At 36.4% G+C, this 20598-nt stretch overlaps 2 protein-coding genes across 19 annotated transcripts in view; one reads left to right on the top strand and one right to left on the bottom strand.

Moving 5' to 3' along the window:
* The window catches only part of LOC110379604 (uncharacterized), a 73069-nt gene extending 69352 nt beyond the window's left edge, over positions 1–3717 (top strand). For all 12 annotated transcript variants that reach the window (XM_064037808.1, XM_064037806.1, XM_064037807.1 and 9 more), the window contains 2 exons: positions 129–2712; positions 3135–3717. In XM_064037808.1, the coding sequence (XP_063893878.1) occupies positions 129–300 (172 nt within the window). In that variant the 3' untranslated portion in view covers positions 301–2712; positions 3135–3717. The remainder of the gene's footprint in view (positions 1–128; positions 2713–3134) is intronic.
* Positions 3718–4287: 570 nt separating this feature from the next.
* Positions 4288–20598, bottom strand: part of Tau (tau) — a 45555-nt gene continuing 29244 nt past the window's right edge. Inside the window, exons 3-11 of one of the 7 annotated variants that reach the window (XM_049837334.2) lie at positions 11361–12780; positions 11195–11238; positions 10938–11097; positions 10328–10536; positions 10057–10242; positions 9691–9720; positions 7365–7532; positions 7232–7258; positions 5614–7055 (exon numbers count right to left, since the gene is read on the bottom strand). In XM_049837334.2, coding sequence (XP_049693291.2) covers positions 7232–7258; positions 7365–7532; positions 9691–9720; positions 10057–10242; positions 10328–10536; positions 10938–11097; positions 11195–11238; positions 11361–12780 — 2244 coding nt within the window. In that variant the 3' untranslated portion in view covers positions 5614–7055. Of the gene's footprint in view, positions 4792–5613; positions 7056–7231; positions 7259–7364; positions 7533–9690; positions 9721–10056; positions 10243–10327; positions 10537–10937; positions 11098–11194; positions 11239–11360; positions 12781–15127; positions 15254–20598 lie in introns of those variants that run through there. The other 6 variants (XM_021339174.3, XM_049837332.2, XM_049837330.2 and 3 more) reach the window with 6 other exon arrangements.

Consider the following 20598-nt stretch of genomic DNA (forward strand, 5'->3'; position numbering starts at 1 on the left):
AAAACGATAGCCTGTGAACTTCCCGTTCTCGTTCCGCTTCACAACAATATCAGACTTATTTACAAGATCAGACATTCTATTTTAAGTCCATTTCCAGCCGTTATTTATTATAATTTAAACAATTCCAGGTACGTGCGAACACTGTGGCACCGACTACCTTCAGACTCGGGCCACCTCGCGTTCAACGAAGGTGAGCGTCTCCGACTAATACTGGAGGTAGACGATCAGTACCTGCTGTGTTGTCGCGGTGAGCAGAAGGGGCTAGTTCCCCGGGACGCCGTACTGTTAGAGGACTTCTGATATTGGCAGCCCTAGCACGACTGGCAGCCATGTTGGCGCCCGTTACGCTTGAACGGCAAACGTTGAATTGAGAACACCTATTTTCAGTTTACTGTTTTTCATTTTTCCGAGATTATTATGATGAATTCACGAAAGAAAATCTAGCTTGAATTCGTCATTTTACATCCCCAAATGATGAAAAAAGTAAACTGTGAGTGGAAAACGTGCAATAGGTTTCGGAGTGAGAATTTATGTGGAACTATACTTTGTTTCGTCTGGAATGTGTTTGAACCTTGTGTTGTCTAGTTCGATTCGGAATGTGAAAATGAATGTGATCGTGAACTCTGCTGTTCAAAGACTATGTGAAAATATGTTTAATGTAATTCTATGTTTCATACTACTCCACACGTTTGGAGCGCTATGTTTATGTCTTAATCATTATTTAAAATTATTTAATTTTGATGTTGCCTTACTCAGCAATATTCATAACTTCTTCGCAGAATCTTAACATCATTAAATATCTCTCACATCTCTAATTATTGTAGTAAAATCTAGTCTTACGTTTTAAGGCACGACAAGGTCTTGGACTGTATATAAATTTATTTTAAGTAACACAAATTGTGGGAATATTTACTGGGAATGACACCGCGTATTGAAAAATCTTTGATGACGCATTAACAGTAAATATTTATCTCAATAATATGTGATATATAGAATACTATACTTTTTATGGTAGGAACAAAATCTCATACCTTAAGGGCAAACTCCATCGTATCCTAAATCATCTAATCATGACTGCCGAGAGAAACACGCCCCAATGTTTTTCGGTGTTTAGATAAATTACGTAAATGTGAATTTGATGTCTAAAATTACCCTCGATATTAATAAATAATATGTGTATAATATACTAATTACGACCTATTGGTATTAGGGATGTAACATGGTAGGTATAAAGTTAAACAAAATTTTATAGAATATCGATGACTAAGTATTATTTGTGAATGTTTCACTAAGTTTTAATCGGGTACGGTGGACCGGAATATTGACAAATCATTGACAAACCATCCACAGATTGTATTAATATTCTGGCTACGCTAACTGCACGCGTCCTCTCCTTGACACCTTCCTGTGCAGTCTGTGGTGAGGGGTTCATTAACTTGAGCGGTGTAGGTAACTAACTGGTGTACATACTAACTGCACGGCCTTTACCCACACTACCCTTCCCCAATCTGACCTACACTTTAAAATTTCAAATTGACAGATTTATAATATGGTGTTGGTGCCTAACTATCGGTGATAGCTAACTGCATGCGCCTCTCCACTTCACACATCCCAAAACCAGCACAAACTTTGTACTTCCTGACAGAAAAACAGTTGAACAGCCGTACCTGACTCTCATGTACATTATTAGCGGTATTAAATCAATTATGATATCAAGTTTGGTATTAAAGATGGATTCGTCATCTAAAATAAATGTCTGCTTAACAGTCACGAATATTATTGTGATATAATGGTCATATCACTGCTAATAATATGCGGAAAGAATTGATATTTTTGGTATGTAATGTATTTTATTGCTCAAGTTGGAAGCGCAACATTATCGGATGATATGATTGATATTAATATTCGAGACGTAATACTCTAATATATTATACCTATTATAAATTTCAGTATTCTTTAATCGGTGTAAAGTGATTGTACATAATATTATGGAGTTCTTATTAGTGATTTTAGAGGTCAAAATTTGTAACAAAACTTTTGAATGCACGATACAGTTCCTCTCGTAGTCCGTCGTGCTATCGAGTCACAACATTGGCGAAATGTAGTCGATATACTCGTAGTGAGCTAAATTATTATAACTTGCGTATAACCGAGGTGTGTTTCTCGAGGCAGTGGTCATGTATCGACTCTTGCCAACTACGTTCCGTGAACACGATGTAAGAGGCTCGTCGACGCGTTATCTCATTAACTAAGTGGACGTAAGTTGACACAAATTAGAACTGTACAATAGAAATAATCTAAACAATAATTAGGTTAATAATGTTATCTAAATTATAGTTGAATTATTTAGATGATCGTAACCTCCATGCTGTGAGAACGGCGAGCGTTTGTAAAATACACATTTCATTACAGTGTTAGGATTAATTCGCGCTTTGTGACTGAATGATGTGTTGTGGCCTTTGTATGTATTAAAGTTATATAGTGTTACTGTGTCGTGTGTGTGCGCTTGTTGCATCAGTTGAACTATTCATTGTATCGTCTACTTAACATTAAATAGCATGGGGAATGCTTCCACAAATTATTTATTATAGTAATCGAAACTCCTAACTAGCCGTTAAAGTATTAGTCGAACAAACATGCCTTAAAATAATCAAAGTAATATCTATTGATGGAGCAGGACGTAGTATTGTTCGCTTTGCGACAGCTTCTATGGTGATCTTCACACTGCCCCGCATCACGCTGCATCTTGCGTGTCGACGCACCTACGCGCGTTCCTGCGGGAGTGCAGATCTGCATCATCGTGCGGGTTTTTCACGCACTCACGCGCGTAGGTGCGTTTGTAAATTCACGCTCGGCGGCTTCCATTTTCAAATATACACGTCACGCCCATTCAAAATCACGCGCGGCACTGCGGGATCAGTGTGCCATACCTTGCGTTTCGCCCCGCACCTACGCGCGGGGGTGCGTTTTTCTCCGCATGTATGTGCGTGATCCGCATGAACGCGCGTGGATGCATTTTCAGTGTGTTGGACTATGCGTGTTTTCCATACAAACGGAGATATTTCCATACAACGGAAAAAAACGCATCCACGCACTACGCTGCATCATGCGGGGCAGTGTGATAATCGCCTAAGAGTCAACAAGTAATCGCTTCGCAGTTAGTATCTTTTTGCAGTACCATAGAGGAGTTTGTTAGTCGTAAGTTTTTATCAACCGTTTGTATTATTGAATGATGTTGAACTGGTTTTTATAAAATGACATCCTGCGCGTTCGTTTTAAGGTATTGTTGGATACATGTGGTGAGTCAGTTGTCCTTATGGGTACAAAAGGTTAAGTTATTGTACTATTTTGTGAGTAAGTTTTTATTTATAATTTTTACGATTGGGATCAATAAGTTGGATTTGTGTTGAAAACTTTATTTTCTTAAAAAAAAGAGTAAAAACAAAAAGAGGCTTTCGTTACACTACGAAACGCAACGAACGACTGAGAAATTATTCCGAATATTATAATTAAGTTTATTTCGAAAAATTATACTAATCAAATTATGTATTTTATCAATTGTTTTCCGGCGTGACATTATCTCATTCAATGAATGTATCTATTTGTTTAAATATATTTTTTATTTGTGTTAAGTGCCATAATTTAATGAATTAACAATTGATAAATATTATTATAATGCATAACCATGTACACCAATTAAACAATATATAAAAGAAATTGTTGTTTTCTTTATCTGAAACCTTTCCTTGCTGAAACAAGATATCAGCTGTGTAGTGAGAAACTGCCAACGTCAAACAAGCGCTCGACTATGGTAATTAATGAGTATGCTAATGGATGACACTCCATTTAACGAGGCATATTAAACGGCTCCTGATCTAGTTTTGAACCTAGAGTGTGGAACATTTTTTTTCCATATTGAAGGTATAGATGCTATCAAACGCTTTTTAACTTTTGCAATGAATTTCGGAAACTGGTATTTTAACTTTAAATAATAAAAGCCAGAATGAGGTGTATAATTTAATCAGCATAAATAAACTCGGACAATCAAATAACGATTAAAGCTGTTTCTACCTCTATTTATGAACGACTGTGTCGAATATCCTAATTGTGTATGAAACTGTATGTGAAACTACATAGTAATAGGTAATAACTTGCCTGTATATAGGTATCTACTCAAAATGTAAGTAAATAATCAAACAAATATAATAGTTATACATATTAAGAATATAAATGCACACTAATCGAATATAGCAAATTATGTTTTACAATGCTGCTTTTGAAAACTACAAATATGATATATTTTTTTTTGTTTTTTTTTCCTCTATTTTCTAACACTAATTTTAGTGCACTCTAGTGCGGTACAAATATTTGTGCGTTTTGTAGTACTACTGAGACTAACATTTAGAGCTCAAATTACACTTCTGACTCCCTACGACATTTAAACAACACATAGAGCCTAGGGCTCGTCACAATAAACTCTTTTCAATTGAGTATTCTACATCATCATCAATATATGGAGAAAGCTGGACGTTGCGTGAGAGAAGTTCGCCGGGAGAGAGCCGAGCGTGGGAGCTCGCGGGCACTCAGCGGCCTCGCCACTGAGGTTCGTCTGTTCCTCTCGTTGTTGCGCATCACCAGATCCTCGTCTTCCATGTTGGGGACCCTGCGCCGCGGAGAAAGCGCGCGGGGAGTGCGCGGCGTGCGGGGGGTGCGCGGCGCCCGGGCTGACAGGCACCGGGACTTCGGACGGTCCTCCTCAGTCCACTCGTGGACGGACATGTAGTATTGGTCCTGTGTAAACATCAAATATTAGTACAGTTGCAATGATAAAGGCAATCAACCTCCTGTTTGTTAGACGTTTGTAGGGCAACACACAAAGACTATACTTCGTTAGTAACGTCATTGTTTGACATTCGTTATGCCTTTGTTGAATGTTAAGTTTTCCTGCCTTCAGTTTCCATAACTTTGACGAAATGCTACTAGTTAGACCGTAATGAATTTCTCGCTAGACGTATTGTTTTCACCATGGCAACTAATCTATTTGGCTTCTTGACCGATTACTGTAATGATATTAATATCTTCTGGCATATTTATCGGGTCTATTAGATAAGCAAATCAATCGGCACCTGCGTACCGAAGTCCAAGGAAAATAATTAATAAAGATGAATGAGTCTCATCTCATAATTCCGACCATATCACATGTAAAAAGATTACGAATAATTAAGCAGTTAGTGCGGTAAGTTCCCCGTAGCTGGGAAATTACGAACGTTGCATAATAAAATGTTCACAATTTGGAGAATTATTTGCGAGAAGACGTCATTGATTACATCAGTTGATGCACACGTTAATGGACTTCGTAATATCAGTAATTACTTTTAAACGTATTGCGCGTACCTACCTACATTAACTACAACTACAAACATTTTATATCTAAAATCTAAAGTAGATAGTAGAAGAAGTGAGAACTTACCAGGTATCCGGTACATTAATCTGCCTTTATCTAAAGACAGTAAAGTGCGAGTGAGAAATAATGACAATAAACCACTACTTTGCAGTTCAGTCTACAGGATGTTCAGTGTCTCTGATAACTAGTCTATAAGTAAATAAAACCAATTTCGTATAGTGTTAAACTGTATTAAACGATTACCTAATAGGTATACAATACGTTCTTGCTCTCGTAAAACATCGTAGGTCTCAAAACTTGAAGTTAAGTTGCTGTCTACAGATATAGTAAGTATCTATTAGTTCAGTTAAAACTTATCTAGATAATTTACTATAAGAAGCTTGCATAAAAATTAACCAATTAGAAAATAAATCATGAAGTTAGAAAATACAGCGCTGAAAGTTGAATAACATAGGAAACCAATATAATCGCACAAATGCAAAGTATAAAATGGAATCTTATAATAAAAATTACAATGCAAAGAAGTTTTGTGACTCAAGCTTCAAACATTAATACACGCTATCTAACCTAATCATCTCTTATAGTCGTATTAGTTAAATATAAAACATTTATATAATAATCTGGTCAGTCAATCTCGAGCCCGCACCGTTCTCGCCACAGCAGTGTCTACTTCATCATAGCATCGTCAGTGACAATATGGTAATACTGGCTTGTTCAAAATACGCGCTAGGAAAAGCTATCTAAGTATGTATAACGGTGTATCACAAAATCATGATAAATGCTGTGCCAAGAACTCCTACCATCCTCACATTCCAAATAATAATACATTGAAATAGTCAGTGCATATAAATCTATGAATACGTAGTGGAAACAACAAAACACAGTGATAACAAAACCTATATTACTAGGAATAGTACAAATAAATATACACATTTAGATAATATATGAAATTGCATAATATTATGAATATCACTTGATTACCAATACAAGATTCTAACACATCGCCATGAAAATGTACTTTAGTGCAGCTAATGAAAATAATATCGATAAGTGCAATGTTCAAATGGATTGTTTCAAGCACTATTAATGGTAGAATCTACTAATATCATGCTCGCGTATTTGGGTCGATAAAGGATAAAGGCTACTTGCCACAAAGTTACTGTTTACACCAAAATGGATATTCTCTACGGCACTATTATGAATTGGCACTCATGATACTAATCATCACTCGGGTTATAATGATGATACAAAAAAAAGTTTTCAATTGTAAAATTATTCATCAACTATAACGCTACAAATACAACATTCAATTTATAATTAGTTACATATAACAATACATTACAAATTGATACACTTATAACGCACTCAAAATATTGTCCGAAAAGATATGCAAGAAATCATTGACATCGATTATGGCAAATTTTAATAATCCAATTCGCCTAAACAAACGTACCTTAATAAAGTCACTCAAACTGGGTATCAATATCGAACAAAATTAACAAATATAAAAAATGTTATACAATATACTCTTGATTATAAACATTAGAATAGGTCGCTGAGAGGTCAACTGTCTCAGTGCAAGCTCTTAACACTGCTGCTGATTCAAATTCTCATCCGATTTTGGAGGTCCCGAAGTCGCTGGTACTGGGCTCTACGGTGAAAAATAAAAAGCATTAATGAGAATTCATAACTGTTCTGTATAAAATTTTATAAACACGCAAATTAAAAGAAAGGTTAAAAACAAAAACCAACTCAATAAAAAACCAAACGCATCACACTGTTAGTCACAATAGTGAACCCGTCACACGCACCCAATGAGTTACCTACTCAATAAAACGTGTACAAATATCCCGGCTGTAACAAAAATGAATGATTGCGATTTAAATGTCCTTCACCAAAAACCAAAATGAAAAAGCGAAAACGACATAAAGGCCCGACTAGCGGCTGGAAAGGGCCTCACCTCCTGCCGGGAATGGCCGTGGCTGTCGGGCACCGGGGACTGTCCAATCTGCTTGATGTACTCTTTGTCATCGAATATTTTGATGTCACCGCCTCCAGGTTTATGCTTTACGTTATCCATAGAGCCCACTTTACTTTGTGCTTTGAATTCCAATTTTTGATTTTCGATCTGTTTCAAAGAAGTGAGTGTGCACATAAAATAAATATACATACAATATAAATAAATAAAAGATTTCGTAGATATAAGATTATATGTACTTTTATACATTCGTACTTAATATTTTTTGCCAGTCAGACTATTAATATCGTAACAATGTAACGTTAAAACCCGAACCATTGCCAAATAATCGTCGCCTTTGTGTAAAGATGTTGTTTGTTAAAATTAAACACTGGAATTTATTTTATCCTGCTTTTGAATATTTAGAGAATAGTATTGTGAATTATTTTTTACAGGAAAAAATGAGAAATGCGACTCATTTACATCAAACTGACGTAGGTGGTGAAAATGAGTGAGATCATTTTACGAAAACTTTTCAAAAACGCTCTACAAGAAATATATCAAAGATATGAACTCTTTTTACTCTGTTAAGTATTTCAACATTTTCAGGGGAAAAGTTTTATCGGAATCTTAATTTTTCAAAAATATTTATCGTTAACAATTAACATTATGAAAGACGTTATTAAAATATATCTGTTAGAAAAGTTTCTGGCATGCTTTTGAAGGCGCGACTTATAATGGCAATGGTAAAAATATTGTCTCTAATTAGAAAATATCTACGAAACCTTTGTGTATACATAGTATAATATATACTGTCATATCAGTGCGGTTGCTAAGTTATAATTTCATAAACATTTGTGGTGTATGTTCGTGAACACATATTGTGTTTGTTTCATAGTTGGTACAATGCATAATCGTTATTGATTTTCATGGCGTGCTTGTCGATAATATCGTGTAGGTCATGTGTATAGGGGTAACAATCGTATATTCGTTCTCTACGTTATGTAACATCATATTAATATTTTAGTAATTTGGCATTCTTCGTGTAAATATAAAGAGTATATGGTGTATCGACATTTATTCTACTATCATTCGCATTTATCAATCCGGCAAGACTTTATTTATGTTGTCTGATTTTAATGTGCCACGACATCGTATATTTGAAAGCATAACACCTAGCGTGAAAGTACAGCCACAGCCCGTCCTAAAAATACCTGGATAGACACTAGAAATTTTCTATCGAGGAAAATCTCACGTGCGGTACACAATATGTACCGCCGGACCAACCTTACTCCACAAAGCGTGGTAGGCAAAATGTTTATGCGATGCCCTCCATCGCGGTAACGCCCATTTTACATACTAAAAATAACAATGGTATAGTAAGTTCAACTCAGTCTTGCGCGCGGCCTTATGTGTGGGTAACCCTTGTACATATACAGTGACTTTGTGTGAGTGACAAGAGGTACAGTCGGGTACAAATACAGTTATTTAGGGGTTGTATACGGCTGTTTAAAGAAACACAGTTATTACGTAATTTAATGTTTATTTATTTATAATGATTCTAAATCGCTACTTGAAAAATCAAATGATGATATTACCCAACATCCCTTCATCAATTTGACTCAAACGTTAACATTAATGAGTTTCATTATTTCCATCTTATTTTGGTTGACATTATGCGAAGCAATATAATTTTTAAATTCTAAAATTTTTAAATTCCCTACACATTTTGTTTACATTGTTATACTAGATTATGCGTCTTTTTACATTCTTAGTCCACACTTTTATTTATTGCGTACCCCGACCTAGAAAATATGTAAGGAGTATTTAATCCATCTTAGAAATTTCATCACATTTATTTCTTAGATACTACTACTAGTCAATGTCAATTTGAAAAAAACATATGAGAAAATAATGAAAAACTGTAAAATGTAATAATAAAAAGCTCCGAATGTTGTTTCATTTTTTGAAACGCTACCTGACTCCTTAAACATTTTCTCCGTGAAGAACTAGACATTTTCGTAAACGACTGTACCCATAACAAAAAGCGATAAGAACATGTCATGCTCGGACGACGTCACTGTCACACGAATGAAAGTTGTATATTTACAAGCCGACGCACACATAGGGCCGCGCGCAAATCTGAGTTGAACTATCTATACACTCTCATCATTACGTTTGTAGACATTGCATTTGACACACACACTGTGTGTGACGTATGTGCTTTGACGTCACTGCATATAACTTAAGCCTATAAAACACGTTTTATATAAAATTGTGCAATAAGGTGACTGTGTTGACACAAACTTAGACATTGAATTTTACTCACAGCTCTCGTTCCGTCTTTTGCAACTGTAGACTAAAGAATAACAACATTATTTTCAATATTGTACTTAAACATACAATACGGACATAATGACTTCGATTGTTCTATTTTTACATTGAGTGCGTCTACAGTACGAACATATTTGCTCAATGATGATACTTGATCGTGCCGCCATCTTTTACGTCTAAGTGCTTTTGCCAAATATTTAAGCTCTACTCGAATGTTACTTTTACCAGCTGTGCTGACAAACTAGTCCTTAAATGTACTCACTGAAAGTCGTTTTATTATGCTGCTGAAAGTTGTTACATCCCTATGACCTATCCATTTAAAACGTAAGGAACATATATCTTTATATTATGAGGGATTTACCTTGACAGCACCACCTCCAGGTTTATGAGTGATGTTAACCGTCGAAGCAACTTTTGGTTTTGCCTTTTCCTTAAAATCCAATTTCACGGTTTCAATTTTCTTGTCACCACCACCTGGTTTGTATGCAGTATTTTGGAGCGAGCCTACCTTCGATTTAGCGTTCCATTCTAATTTCGTAGACACAATCTGTAAAATTAAGTTATTTGATTTGATTAGAAGATACCAATGCAATGAAGACTAAGTCTTCAAGATGTTTATCACAAAATATTACCTTTTTCACTCCACCACTAGGTGTATAAGCATCATTTTTAGCAGCAATTTTAGGCGTTACGTTACCGAACTCTAATTTCCTGTTTTCAATTTTAACTTTTCCACCGCCAGGCTTGTACGTCGCATTTTCTAACGAGCCAATTTTCGATTTCACAGCTTTAATGTTCGGCGACGGAGCGTTGCCTACTTGCACTTTGTTCATCGGCACTTCTGAAATAGTACATACATAATTAACGTTACATTACAATAGTCATAATGATTATGTACGAGCTTAGGTTTCAATAGCGTTAATACCAGTAATACCTAACTTAAGTAAGGGGACAAATTCATTTGCATCAGTTATGGTTTTCAAATAATCAATATTTTTTTTATGATAACAGTAAATTCTTAACAATAGACGAATCAAATTCATAAACAATGTTATTGTACAATAACTTGACTTAGCTACTTAGTTTATAACAAACATCGTTTAATATACTTTATCAACCAATACAATGGGCTATAATTTTAATGAATAGCGTTTGCGGAGTACAATAAAATGAAGGTTAAGGGTAAAAAAAATATAAAAGAGTAGGTATAAGCCGAAGTAAAAACTCCCGGGTTTTACTTACTTTTCTTTTCAGAGGGTGCCGGGTTTTCCGGAGTTTTAGCCGTAGCACTTTTGCTTGATGATCGTGAGAGACTCGTTTTCAAACTGTTACTTGATTTTTCCTTCATCGGTAACTTGCTCGGAATCTTTTTGTTTGGTGAACCGGGAGAGCCATTGACATCCTTGAAAATTAAAAAAGAAATAAATGATAATCTTATCTAAAGAAGTTAAATATCAAAAGTAATGATAATGTAACTTTTAAATGCTCTAGGTACATACATTTCCCTGTGTAGATTCATCGACGCCGCTATCGTTGTCGCCATCTAAAGAAAGTAAGTAAATGTGAATATAATAACGATAACAACACAAGAACTTGGATAAAACTTTGAACACGTTTGGCTTATTTGAAACAGGTGTTTTGTTATGCATATTTCCTATAAATTACCTTTTGGTCTAGATTTAGGTGCAGAAGCTGTTTTACGAGGCGTTGATTTCTTTGCATCGGCAGAGGTAATAGTCGTGTTTAAATCAGTCGGCTTTTTTGCAGCCTGTATTGGTGGCTTAGAGTCCGGTAACGGTGACTTCGAAGGGGTCTTATTTGGCGTAGGTACAGGCTTTACATCTTTACTGGGATCTACCTTTGTATCTAGTTTTGGCTCAAGCTTAGGAGTTTTTGGGCGTGCGGGCTCTGGAGTTACACTTTGCGACTTATTGGGTGCAGTTGGACTCAACGACGGTTTCTGTTTAGGTTCTGGAGAGTCATCACTGCGAGTTAAAGACGGAGAGCGGTCGGAAAATTCTTCTTTTGGTTTAGCAGGTTCATTTGCACTCCTCGATGCTGTCAAGTTATTTTGCGCAATAACGTCATCGTCATCGTCTCTCTTCTTTGGGGTTGATGTAGGTAAAGCGCCGATAAATGATTCTGTCATTTTAGACCCAGACAAGCGAGACTCGGGACGTTCGGGTACTTCTTTACCTCCATCGTTTGAAGCTTCGGATCTAACGCTTTCTTTAGACGCACGCACATTTTCCTTGCTCTCTAATTTTCCTTCTTGGATTAACCCAAGCCCGGGACTGCGGCTAATAAATTCATCTATCCTGCCACCTATGGCACTTACAGATTTTCTTCGATCATCTTCTGCTTTCAGAGGACTTGGTGCTCCGGGGGCAGCTGCAATACTGAAGCTCCTGCCTTTAGCCATCCCAGGCCCTTCAATTCCGTTTTCTGTTTTGATGACATTTTGGTTTTCACCAGATATACTTTGGTTATCCAGGTTGACTGGTTTCGTTTGATAGGAATTGGATGTATCGAGACCCTTCAATGAGCCTTGTGATGGCTGTCTTTGGACTCCAGGTACAGGTCCTCCGTTTCTAGGAGCTCCGTTAGGCTGTTGCAGAGGAATCTGTGGTCTGTTTCCGTCTGGTGTTGTTGCACTCACCGCTGGCGGCTGCCTCGGACCGAACTGTAAATTGTTCGGTGGAGGAGCACGTTGCAGTGGTTGTGCTGTCGGAGATTGAAGCGGCCTAGGACCTTGTTGGGGTGCAATCGATTGCGGACCAAAAGGTCGAACCGTAGGCGGTACAGGCCGAACTTGTTGGGCCCCCGGAGGTCCTGGTGGAGCTGGGCCTCTGGTCGCTGGGGCACCTACTCTTGGTGCAAATTGGGGAGGCGCAGTAACGGGTCCTCCAGGTTGAAACTGTGGTCTAGGTTGTGACGGAGATACTGCCGGCCTAGGCGACTGAGGTGGAAATGCGGATCGCGAATCAACTCTATTAAGAGGGCGAACTGGTGGTGGTTGCTGAGACGCGCCCGACAGATCTTGTCCAGCTAACCCAGAACTCGGGGGGCGAGTGTCCGTAGGAGCCTTTTAAAAAGAAATTTATTTAGTATACTAGAAATATAATTCCACACAGTAGAACAAATAAGCTAAGTAAATTGCAAGGTCATGTGACGTAAAAGTTTTAATGAATTAGATCTTAATTTAGATAATTACTGCTAAAACCATTAACGCTTCGTTCCGCTTTAAGTGCAGAATGTGTATTCCAAGGTTTTTCATGTAAGCAGATTGTATCAGTACGAATTACCTTGCTTGATCAAGCATATTTATGTAAGGAAATTAAATGAGAAATCATTTTTCATCATAGTAGGTACAGTTTGTCAAAGCAAGAAGATTTTTATGAAACACTCAATGTTTTACTAGTCTGGCCAATAATTCATAAAACGTAGTATGATTGAACACGGTATGTGACGGGTGCGGGGCGGAGACGACCGCGCTGTCACGGCTCCCCACTCGACCGGATTCATAACAAACTAGCGAGAGATCTTCAGCAAAAACAAAATCTATCAAAACATTGATATATTGTTTCCTAGAAAAATACTTCAGCTGTGTTATGAACTTATGAATTATTCCTAGAAGATTTGAAATGATTTGTCGAACCATTCTCGAATCATTCGAGTGAATTCGAACACAAGAATTTTACTTGTCTGCTATCATTGGCCATTTGCGTCGATCAACTTGCGCGCGAAAGATAAGCTGATGATTTCATTTAAGTACGTATGGTGCATGTTAAATTGAGAAATGTACCAAATTACTAATTTCCGTGTTCCCGTCCCCTATTTGTGGATCCAGTTGAACCGCATGGGCAAAGCGAGCATCGCCCGATAGATACAAGTTGTCACGAACTCGGCTACTGGGTCAACGAGCTATTGCCGGGTAAAAAATATACTGCACGTCCTCTGAACCAGTTTCAGTGAATAGTTTGTTACAAAAAAACGAAAAAGTTTTGTGGAATTCCTTCCATGCTGAAAGGAGTTTTCCATTTAATTCCTGGAGAATTTACGGCGGATATTTTCACGTAGGTAGAAGCAGTTGTTAAAGTAAGACGATGACAAATCCAGAACATTGCAGAAATTATATTAAGCTTTGTAGTAATCATCAAAATTCCAGATATTTTTGTTGCCAAACATCATCATGCATGCTTGTGTACGTAATTAACTAATATGTTGCTAGATTAATTGCTGTCCTCGTCATCCTCGCGTCACTTATTAGGTCCCATACTACAGGATAATTAAAACTAATAAAGCTATAAATAGCAGCATTAATTAGCCTTTGTAAATTCCTTTGTCTGTGTCCACGTACCTACTCCTAATACTCAAAATATTCTAGTCACAATAAAATGATTGACATAGTCATTTCATGACGTCAAAACTATCGTCAGAGCTCTGCTCGTTACGCACAGTTTATCGTATTGAATCCAAAGATCACACTAGACTTTAAATAATGAGACATAAAGACAATAAATTACCGTTTATTACTTTTTGACTATTCACTTTAAATTATGTTAAGGAAAACATTGTAATGCCTACAGGTCAAAAAGATTTGTAGATATGAAAAGAAGAAGAAAATGTAAAGAAGAAATCTCGCTAATTAGAAGGCACGATCGCAGAAATTGATTGACCTGATATTCATATACCTAACAAAGATGTATTCATAAATGCAGTCGGACTCGTACAATGCATCGCCGTAAACATGCCTGTGACCGTCTATGACAAAAGGTAGACGTTCTGGATCGCGTGATTTTCCTATAATATTTTATGGCGCTCGTCAACGAATTCTCTCAAATTTACATGAAAAGACTGTAAAATTTCGCGAATTCTATAGTTAACTTTGGCATAACATTGCATGGCAGTGCCTTCACTGATTTATATTCATAAACACTTATATCTGTTTCTTGCAAATTACGTTGATATTCACGCAGAACAAGACAGCAAACTTTGCGAATCTCAAAGAAAAAATTACCAAAGTTTCGCGAAGTCGAAACGAATTCAATCCGTTCATTACGTTTTAGTGCCGTGATGTTCAATGCCGAAGTTTTCATGAGCTAGTCATTTTTGGCCGGGTTTAATAGTGGTATCATTTAAGTAATCACGAAAATACGTGATTCGATTTATTACCTAATAAGCTAAACAGCCCTTCTGCTTTTACTACAGGGGTTGGCGCTTCATGGTCGTTTTTTGCACCTTTTTGTAGGAGCAAGTCTGACGTGAAACTAATGAATCAGTAAACATTTTCGCTCGTTGCAAAAGTGTCGGCCAAAGTTTGTAATTAAACCGGAACATCGGTTCAACATCAGAAACTTCTGTGTTATGATATAATGAAGTGCATTAGTGCAGCATGTAAATCGGTGCTCTCGTGAATCCACGAGGCTTACCCGGTTCACGTCCATATTGTTTTCTATCAAAATAAAGTTTTACTATCTTCAAACTTTGACAGAAGTCTCTATGTCATATTTCTTCGCTCGATGGGGTGATCACGTATTTGCAATGTCTCCTTGAAACTATAAAAGATAATAAACATTTTATTAGGCATGAAGCCTTCACGCAAAACTACCTGATGCTATAAAGGTGCCGGGTGCTCTGCTGACGCATTTAACAGTGGGAACTACACAATTATATTCAAGTGTTATGGTGAAAGACTATCTAATACGCCGGTGACTTATATAAGATTATTTCCATCGTTGTGATTCACTACTTTGCAACTTTATTGCAACAACATACGGGTCATAATAGTGCCAAGAGACGTACATGGCTTTCAGATCGATTAAATCCGTTACGAGGTTCATGTACAATCGATAAGTAGACATTTAACCTTACAGCAATAGGTACGTTCGTACCTACATAGATGTAGGTTTATAAGGATCGAGGAGAATTTCTTATTACAACGATCTTATTATCTTGTATGGTTAAATTACATTCCGAGAAGCGTGCCAACAAATAAAGTAGCGGTGATTGCCATAAATAATGATGTTCATTTCTATCAGTTAATGCAGAATAATTTGCTAGATTCTACGCCGTATTTTATTGAGCTTGAAGATGAACTTTTAGAGAACATCCTCCATTTAACAATAAATATCCTGTAGACAGATATGGTTTGGTCATACTGAATACGGCGTCTACATTCACGTCACGCACTTAAATGACACTTGGGAACTGTAATTAGCAGATGACTGATTCTGACGTATTTGAACATGTGTCTACAAAATATAAGGAAAACCTACTTCTTTTATTTTAGATACATCTTTTTGCCGCGTACTTTTCCCTAAACACAAATCACTAGTATTATTAGGTACCTATAGGTATTTTTCCAATTTCCCGAAGGTTGTTGTGTTGAAAGCTACTTGTATCGATTTCCTAGCCCAGCTGCATAGGAGTGGTTTTCAAGTTGAAACGAATAAGTCATCGTGTTGAATCATTTCCGCTAAACCTCTTAAGAGCAAATGACATCCATAAAGTAAGTACTACTTAATAAAAGTAGATTAGTGAATCATCGTATGCCTAAAACTGTCTCAATATTAACACATTATATAATTATGCTAATCCACGGAAAATCCGACACTAAACCTTCTTTTATTGTTTCTTAAATGTCAATGTTATCTGGGAAATCCTGTGTCTTTTTTACCATCAAAAATGCCTAGTAACAACAATTACGTAAATAAACATAGGTAAATATACCTATCATTTGTTAACGATGCTTAACTTTAGTTACACAACAAATTTTTTAATTATGTTTTTAATAGAACTGTATGTTATAAATTAATTAAACTGAACCCGAGTTTCCTATAACTATTCTTTTCTTTCTTTCCATCTCAATTTTCAGTAAGATTTTGAATGCAAAAAATACAGAGGTACCACAGGTACATTTATCAAAACATAAGTAAGAAACTATTCACTGTAAAAAGTGATCATTAAACTATTTCACTAACAGTTTCGTTGGAAAACTCTATTCAATTAACATTGTTGTTAATGGCGGCCACGACACAAATAAACTACTAAATGTACCATTTCCATAACTAATTCTACCGTCATACAGCGGGAGACTTGGAAATCTATTAATAAATCGTAAATAAACGCTGTTCTTCTCATTATAAACAAATTCCATTTATTTTGGACATTTCCATCGACGCCTTGACGTCATTAACGATATGAGTTTCACACATTTGTATTAGGAAAGACCAGAGATAACATAAGTTAAGATAGTTAAGTCTTTACGTACCTATTTCATAATACTTATATCTTAAAGTTATAACGAGATAAGACGCAAAGTTATACTTTGACCGCAATTACAGGTGATTGATCTGTTTCTTTTCGTACCTAAATCAGACAAACTATGTACCGTACTTTAATGTAGGAAATGGAAAAATATGAAAAACCAACCCACAAAGATTTATGAATTGCGCTCAAAATAAATGCTGAGCTGTAAAAAATGCTGATATTCACGCAAATAGAATATTCGAGCCAAATGCTCGTAAATAAACTATCTTCGGCATGAGATGGAATCATCAGTGGCACGTGGTATAAGCGTGGTTAGACAGTGGTAGCGAAGTGACTGGCCAGTGGACGTACAGGGTCGTACAAATCGTCACTCCAGTACTCTGTTAATCTACCGGTCCGTCACACAGGCGCACCCATGGGAGTTCCCAGTAGTAGGAGGGCCCGACCTTCATAGGTACCACTGATGATTATGTTTTTATTTCACCTTCCCTTTGTTCAAACATTTCAAGGTAACTTAAAAACGTCTCCTTAGAGTACCTACTTACATTGTAATAGTCGCACTGTTTAACCTAACTCAATTTCTTTCGTTCATAGTAAGGCTATTTTAATTTCACACGCGACTTATTAACAGAAGTATTTTATGTAAATCAGGTGTTACTTTTTTGTATGATTTATTTTATTCATGTAAAATTACGCGTTGAAAACAAATGTTAAAATGGTTGTGACCCCATTATAATATTTGCTCCAATTAATACCAATATTTCTGTTGGCAATAGAAGTGATTTTCAGGGATTTTAAATGACGTTATTAGTACCTACATACAAAGGCATACATCCCGCTTCCTCCTCGACTTACGCACTTGGTTCTTACGATATTATATTCAGACTTACCTTAAACTTACTAACAAGAACTAGTTTACTAAATTGTTATTAACGAACCTTCATACGTATCATTCCTATTAAGTTCAATGACCTAGTCCAGTTTACCAACCGAGATGAACAATAACGAGGGAAATAAAATTCGTCACAATTCTATGAAATTTTTCGAATAAAAATAAATACCGTTAGTATTACCAGTGCCGTAACGACCCATTTCCCACAATTGAAAACCCGATGCGTTCTACTTCACAATGATTCACTTGTGAGAGTATCTTTTACGAAAAGATACAAAAATCGAATGTCAGATAAACGATAATGATACTTATTACATCACAATATGAAACGTCTTCACTGAACTGCTATAAATCTGTATACTCTGTGGTGGCTTAGTTTAATTTAATTTAGATATAAATGTAATAAAGATGATGTTTCAGCTGCAGTTGTAACTATCTACATTATATTCCACGGTTTAAGAAATCCAAAAATGAAATAAGTAGGACAAAAATGTACCCTTCAACCGTTTTCAGGTCCTACCAAACTCATCTAAGTTAATCCGTTTTACCTCGAAAGCGGGAAACGAATGAAAAAACAAATTGGCACTCGAATTTATAATATATAGCTACCTATGTAATGTATATGAGTAAGGTGGCACGAAATATTACCTACACGTTGGTTTTATGTAATTTTATTGTATTATCAAGTCGTGTTTGCATCATGGCACGTGTTTTTAACGATGAAAATTGGTTATTCATGCTCTCATAGTATTTTCATTTTGTATACGTCATATAACTGCGGGAAAAACGATATTTCACGCATCAAAATACATGTAGCCGGTATTAACAGGTCTTTAATATTTATGAATATACGTGAGAGTCAGTAAGGTTCGATATGATATGATAGTTCGCGATGTGTAGGAATTTTCTTATTAATTCATGTTCATTTGAGAGTTAATAAAGTGCCTCAACTTAAATGATAATTAATATCAAAGGACACGCACTGATACGTGCAATCCTGCACAGCGTTGTAAAATCGTTGATTGATTAAAATTGAACAAAAACGATAAACGCGACCCTGACTTACTTCTATCAAGCCGTCTCCACTTTATATTTTTTATTATTGTAAATAAGAACGCGACTGATGACGCCGATTAAGCTAGATTTATGAGAGTACTTACGGAAACCGTAGTCGTCAACATTAACGTTTAAAGTATCTAATTAATCAAAAAGTCTATACCTAACTACGTTTACCAATTGAATTTCAATTACCATGTTTTGATTGAGAAAGAAAACTGATAATAATTGATTCAGTTGTTTCCACAATGTTCTTGTTGAAATAACCAATCAGAATCGTATTACACATAGGCACGGCAATGACGCAAAAATACTTCCTCGTGTGAGCCATTGTTTAAAAATATTCCTTATTAGACTTGTAAGTATTATAATGCGGTTGCATAGCGTTTATTCATCTGCAGGCTTATTGATTGTATGGAGGAGGTAGGTCTGAAGCGAGGAGACCGCTGCCGTCACAACAGCGGGCGTCAGTGGCCAAGTGACGTGGTCTAAGATAGAGAGTTCTCTTGCCAAATGTGACTCAGTAGCGATATAAAACCGCGCGGCCAATGTAAGCATCGCACATTTAGTATAAAACCGCCAGCCCACGCTGTGTGCTCCGATATAATACATGTATATTATTTAAATATATTAATGTTTGTAAACGGTGAATACCTTATCGCTTCTCAACTAGAAAGGATTAGTTTAAACATAGACAGTAAGTATTTGAGTGTTTTATTTTTCAGGAAGTGATTTGTGAGAATTTGTGGTGACAGTTAAAAATCAAAATAGATAATCCCAAAACGAATGTATCAACATAACAAACAAATTATTATGAAGTTCCATTAAAATAGTTTTCCAAGAAAACGTGAAAATAATTTCCAGCTTATGCAAATTCTAATTGTTTCCATTTGATTTTTTTCAGGAAACATGCAGCCGAAATCTGAAAGACCGCCAGTGGGCGCTAAGCTGCCTCAACTGCACCTGACTCCATCAGGTGGTGGTCAAAAGCGTACTGATGGATCACCACAGAGCGGCAGCAACCCTTGGCTGCTGAAGCCTCAGCACGAGATCCCGCCCACGCCACCACCGCAAGCTAATCCCCAGCCCATGGAGTTCTTCCCACAAAGAATAGGGTAGACACGCATACTGGACTCTCGAATAAAAATATTGAAATATAAATGGCAAGTTGCCATTTTGTCGTTCTGGCTTTTCAAGAAAGTCAAAATAAAAATACGCCTCGTTACGTTAAGCAGAATGTACGTGAATGTCGGAGACGAATCGAAGCAAATTTCAGTCGGGCATAACGTGAAGTGCGTCAGAGTTTTATGTGGTTTACCTACGTTACAGCGATAAGTTTTATTATTTGATAAATGTGATAATTTGTGGTGAGCCGCAACATAACAATTCCGTGACAAGTGAATAGTTGAATGGTCTGTATTTTATTTATATTGTAATGTAATCGCGGAGAGAGCAATAATTAGCATTGTAAGGTACTCTTTATATAATGCATAGACTGTACGCTTAAGGCAGCCTTTTCTAAGATACACGTGCTGTGTTTAGATTACATTTACCTATAAGATATTTTAAGCATATAAATACAACATGAAAAAAAATCTCAAGCGGTGAAATTAAATTCTTTAACATCATAGACGACTTGTTTTTATTATCTCCAATACAATTTAATTAGTTTCCTAGTTGAGT

Source organism: Helicoverpa armigera, chromosome 14 (assembly GCF_030705265.1).
Source record: "Helicoverpa armigera isolate CAAS_96S chromosome 14, ASM3070526v1, whole genome shotgun sequence".
In the NCBI taxonomy this organism is placed as follows: Eukaryota; Metazoa; Arthropoda; class Insecta; order Lepidoptera; family Noctuidae; genus Helicoverpa; species Helicoverpa armigera.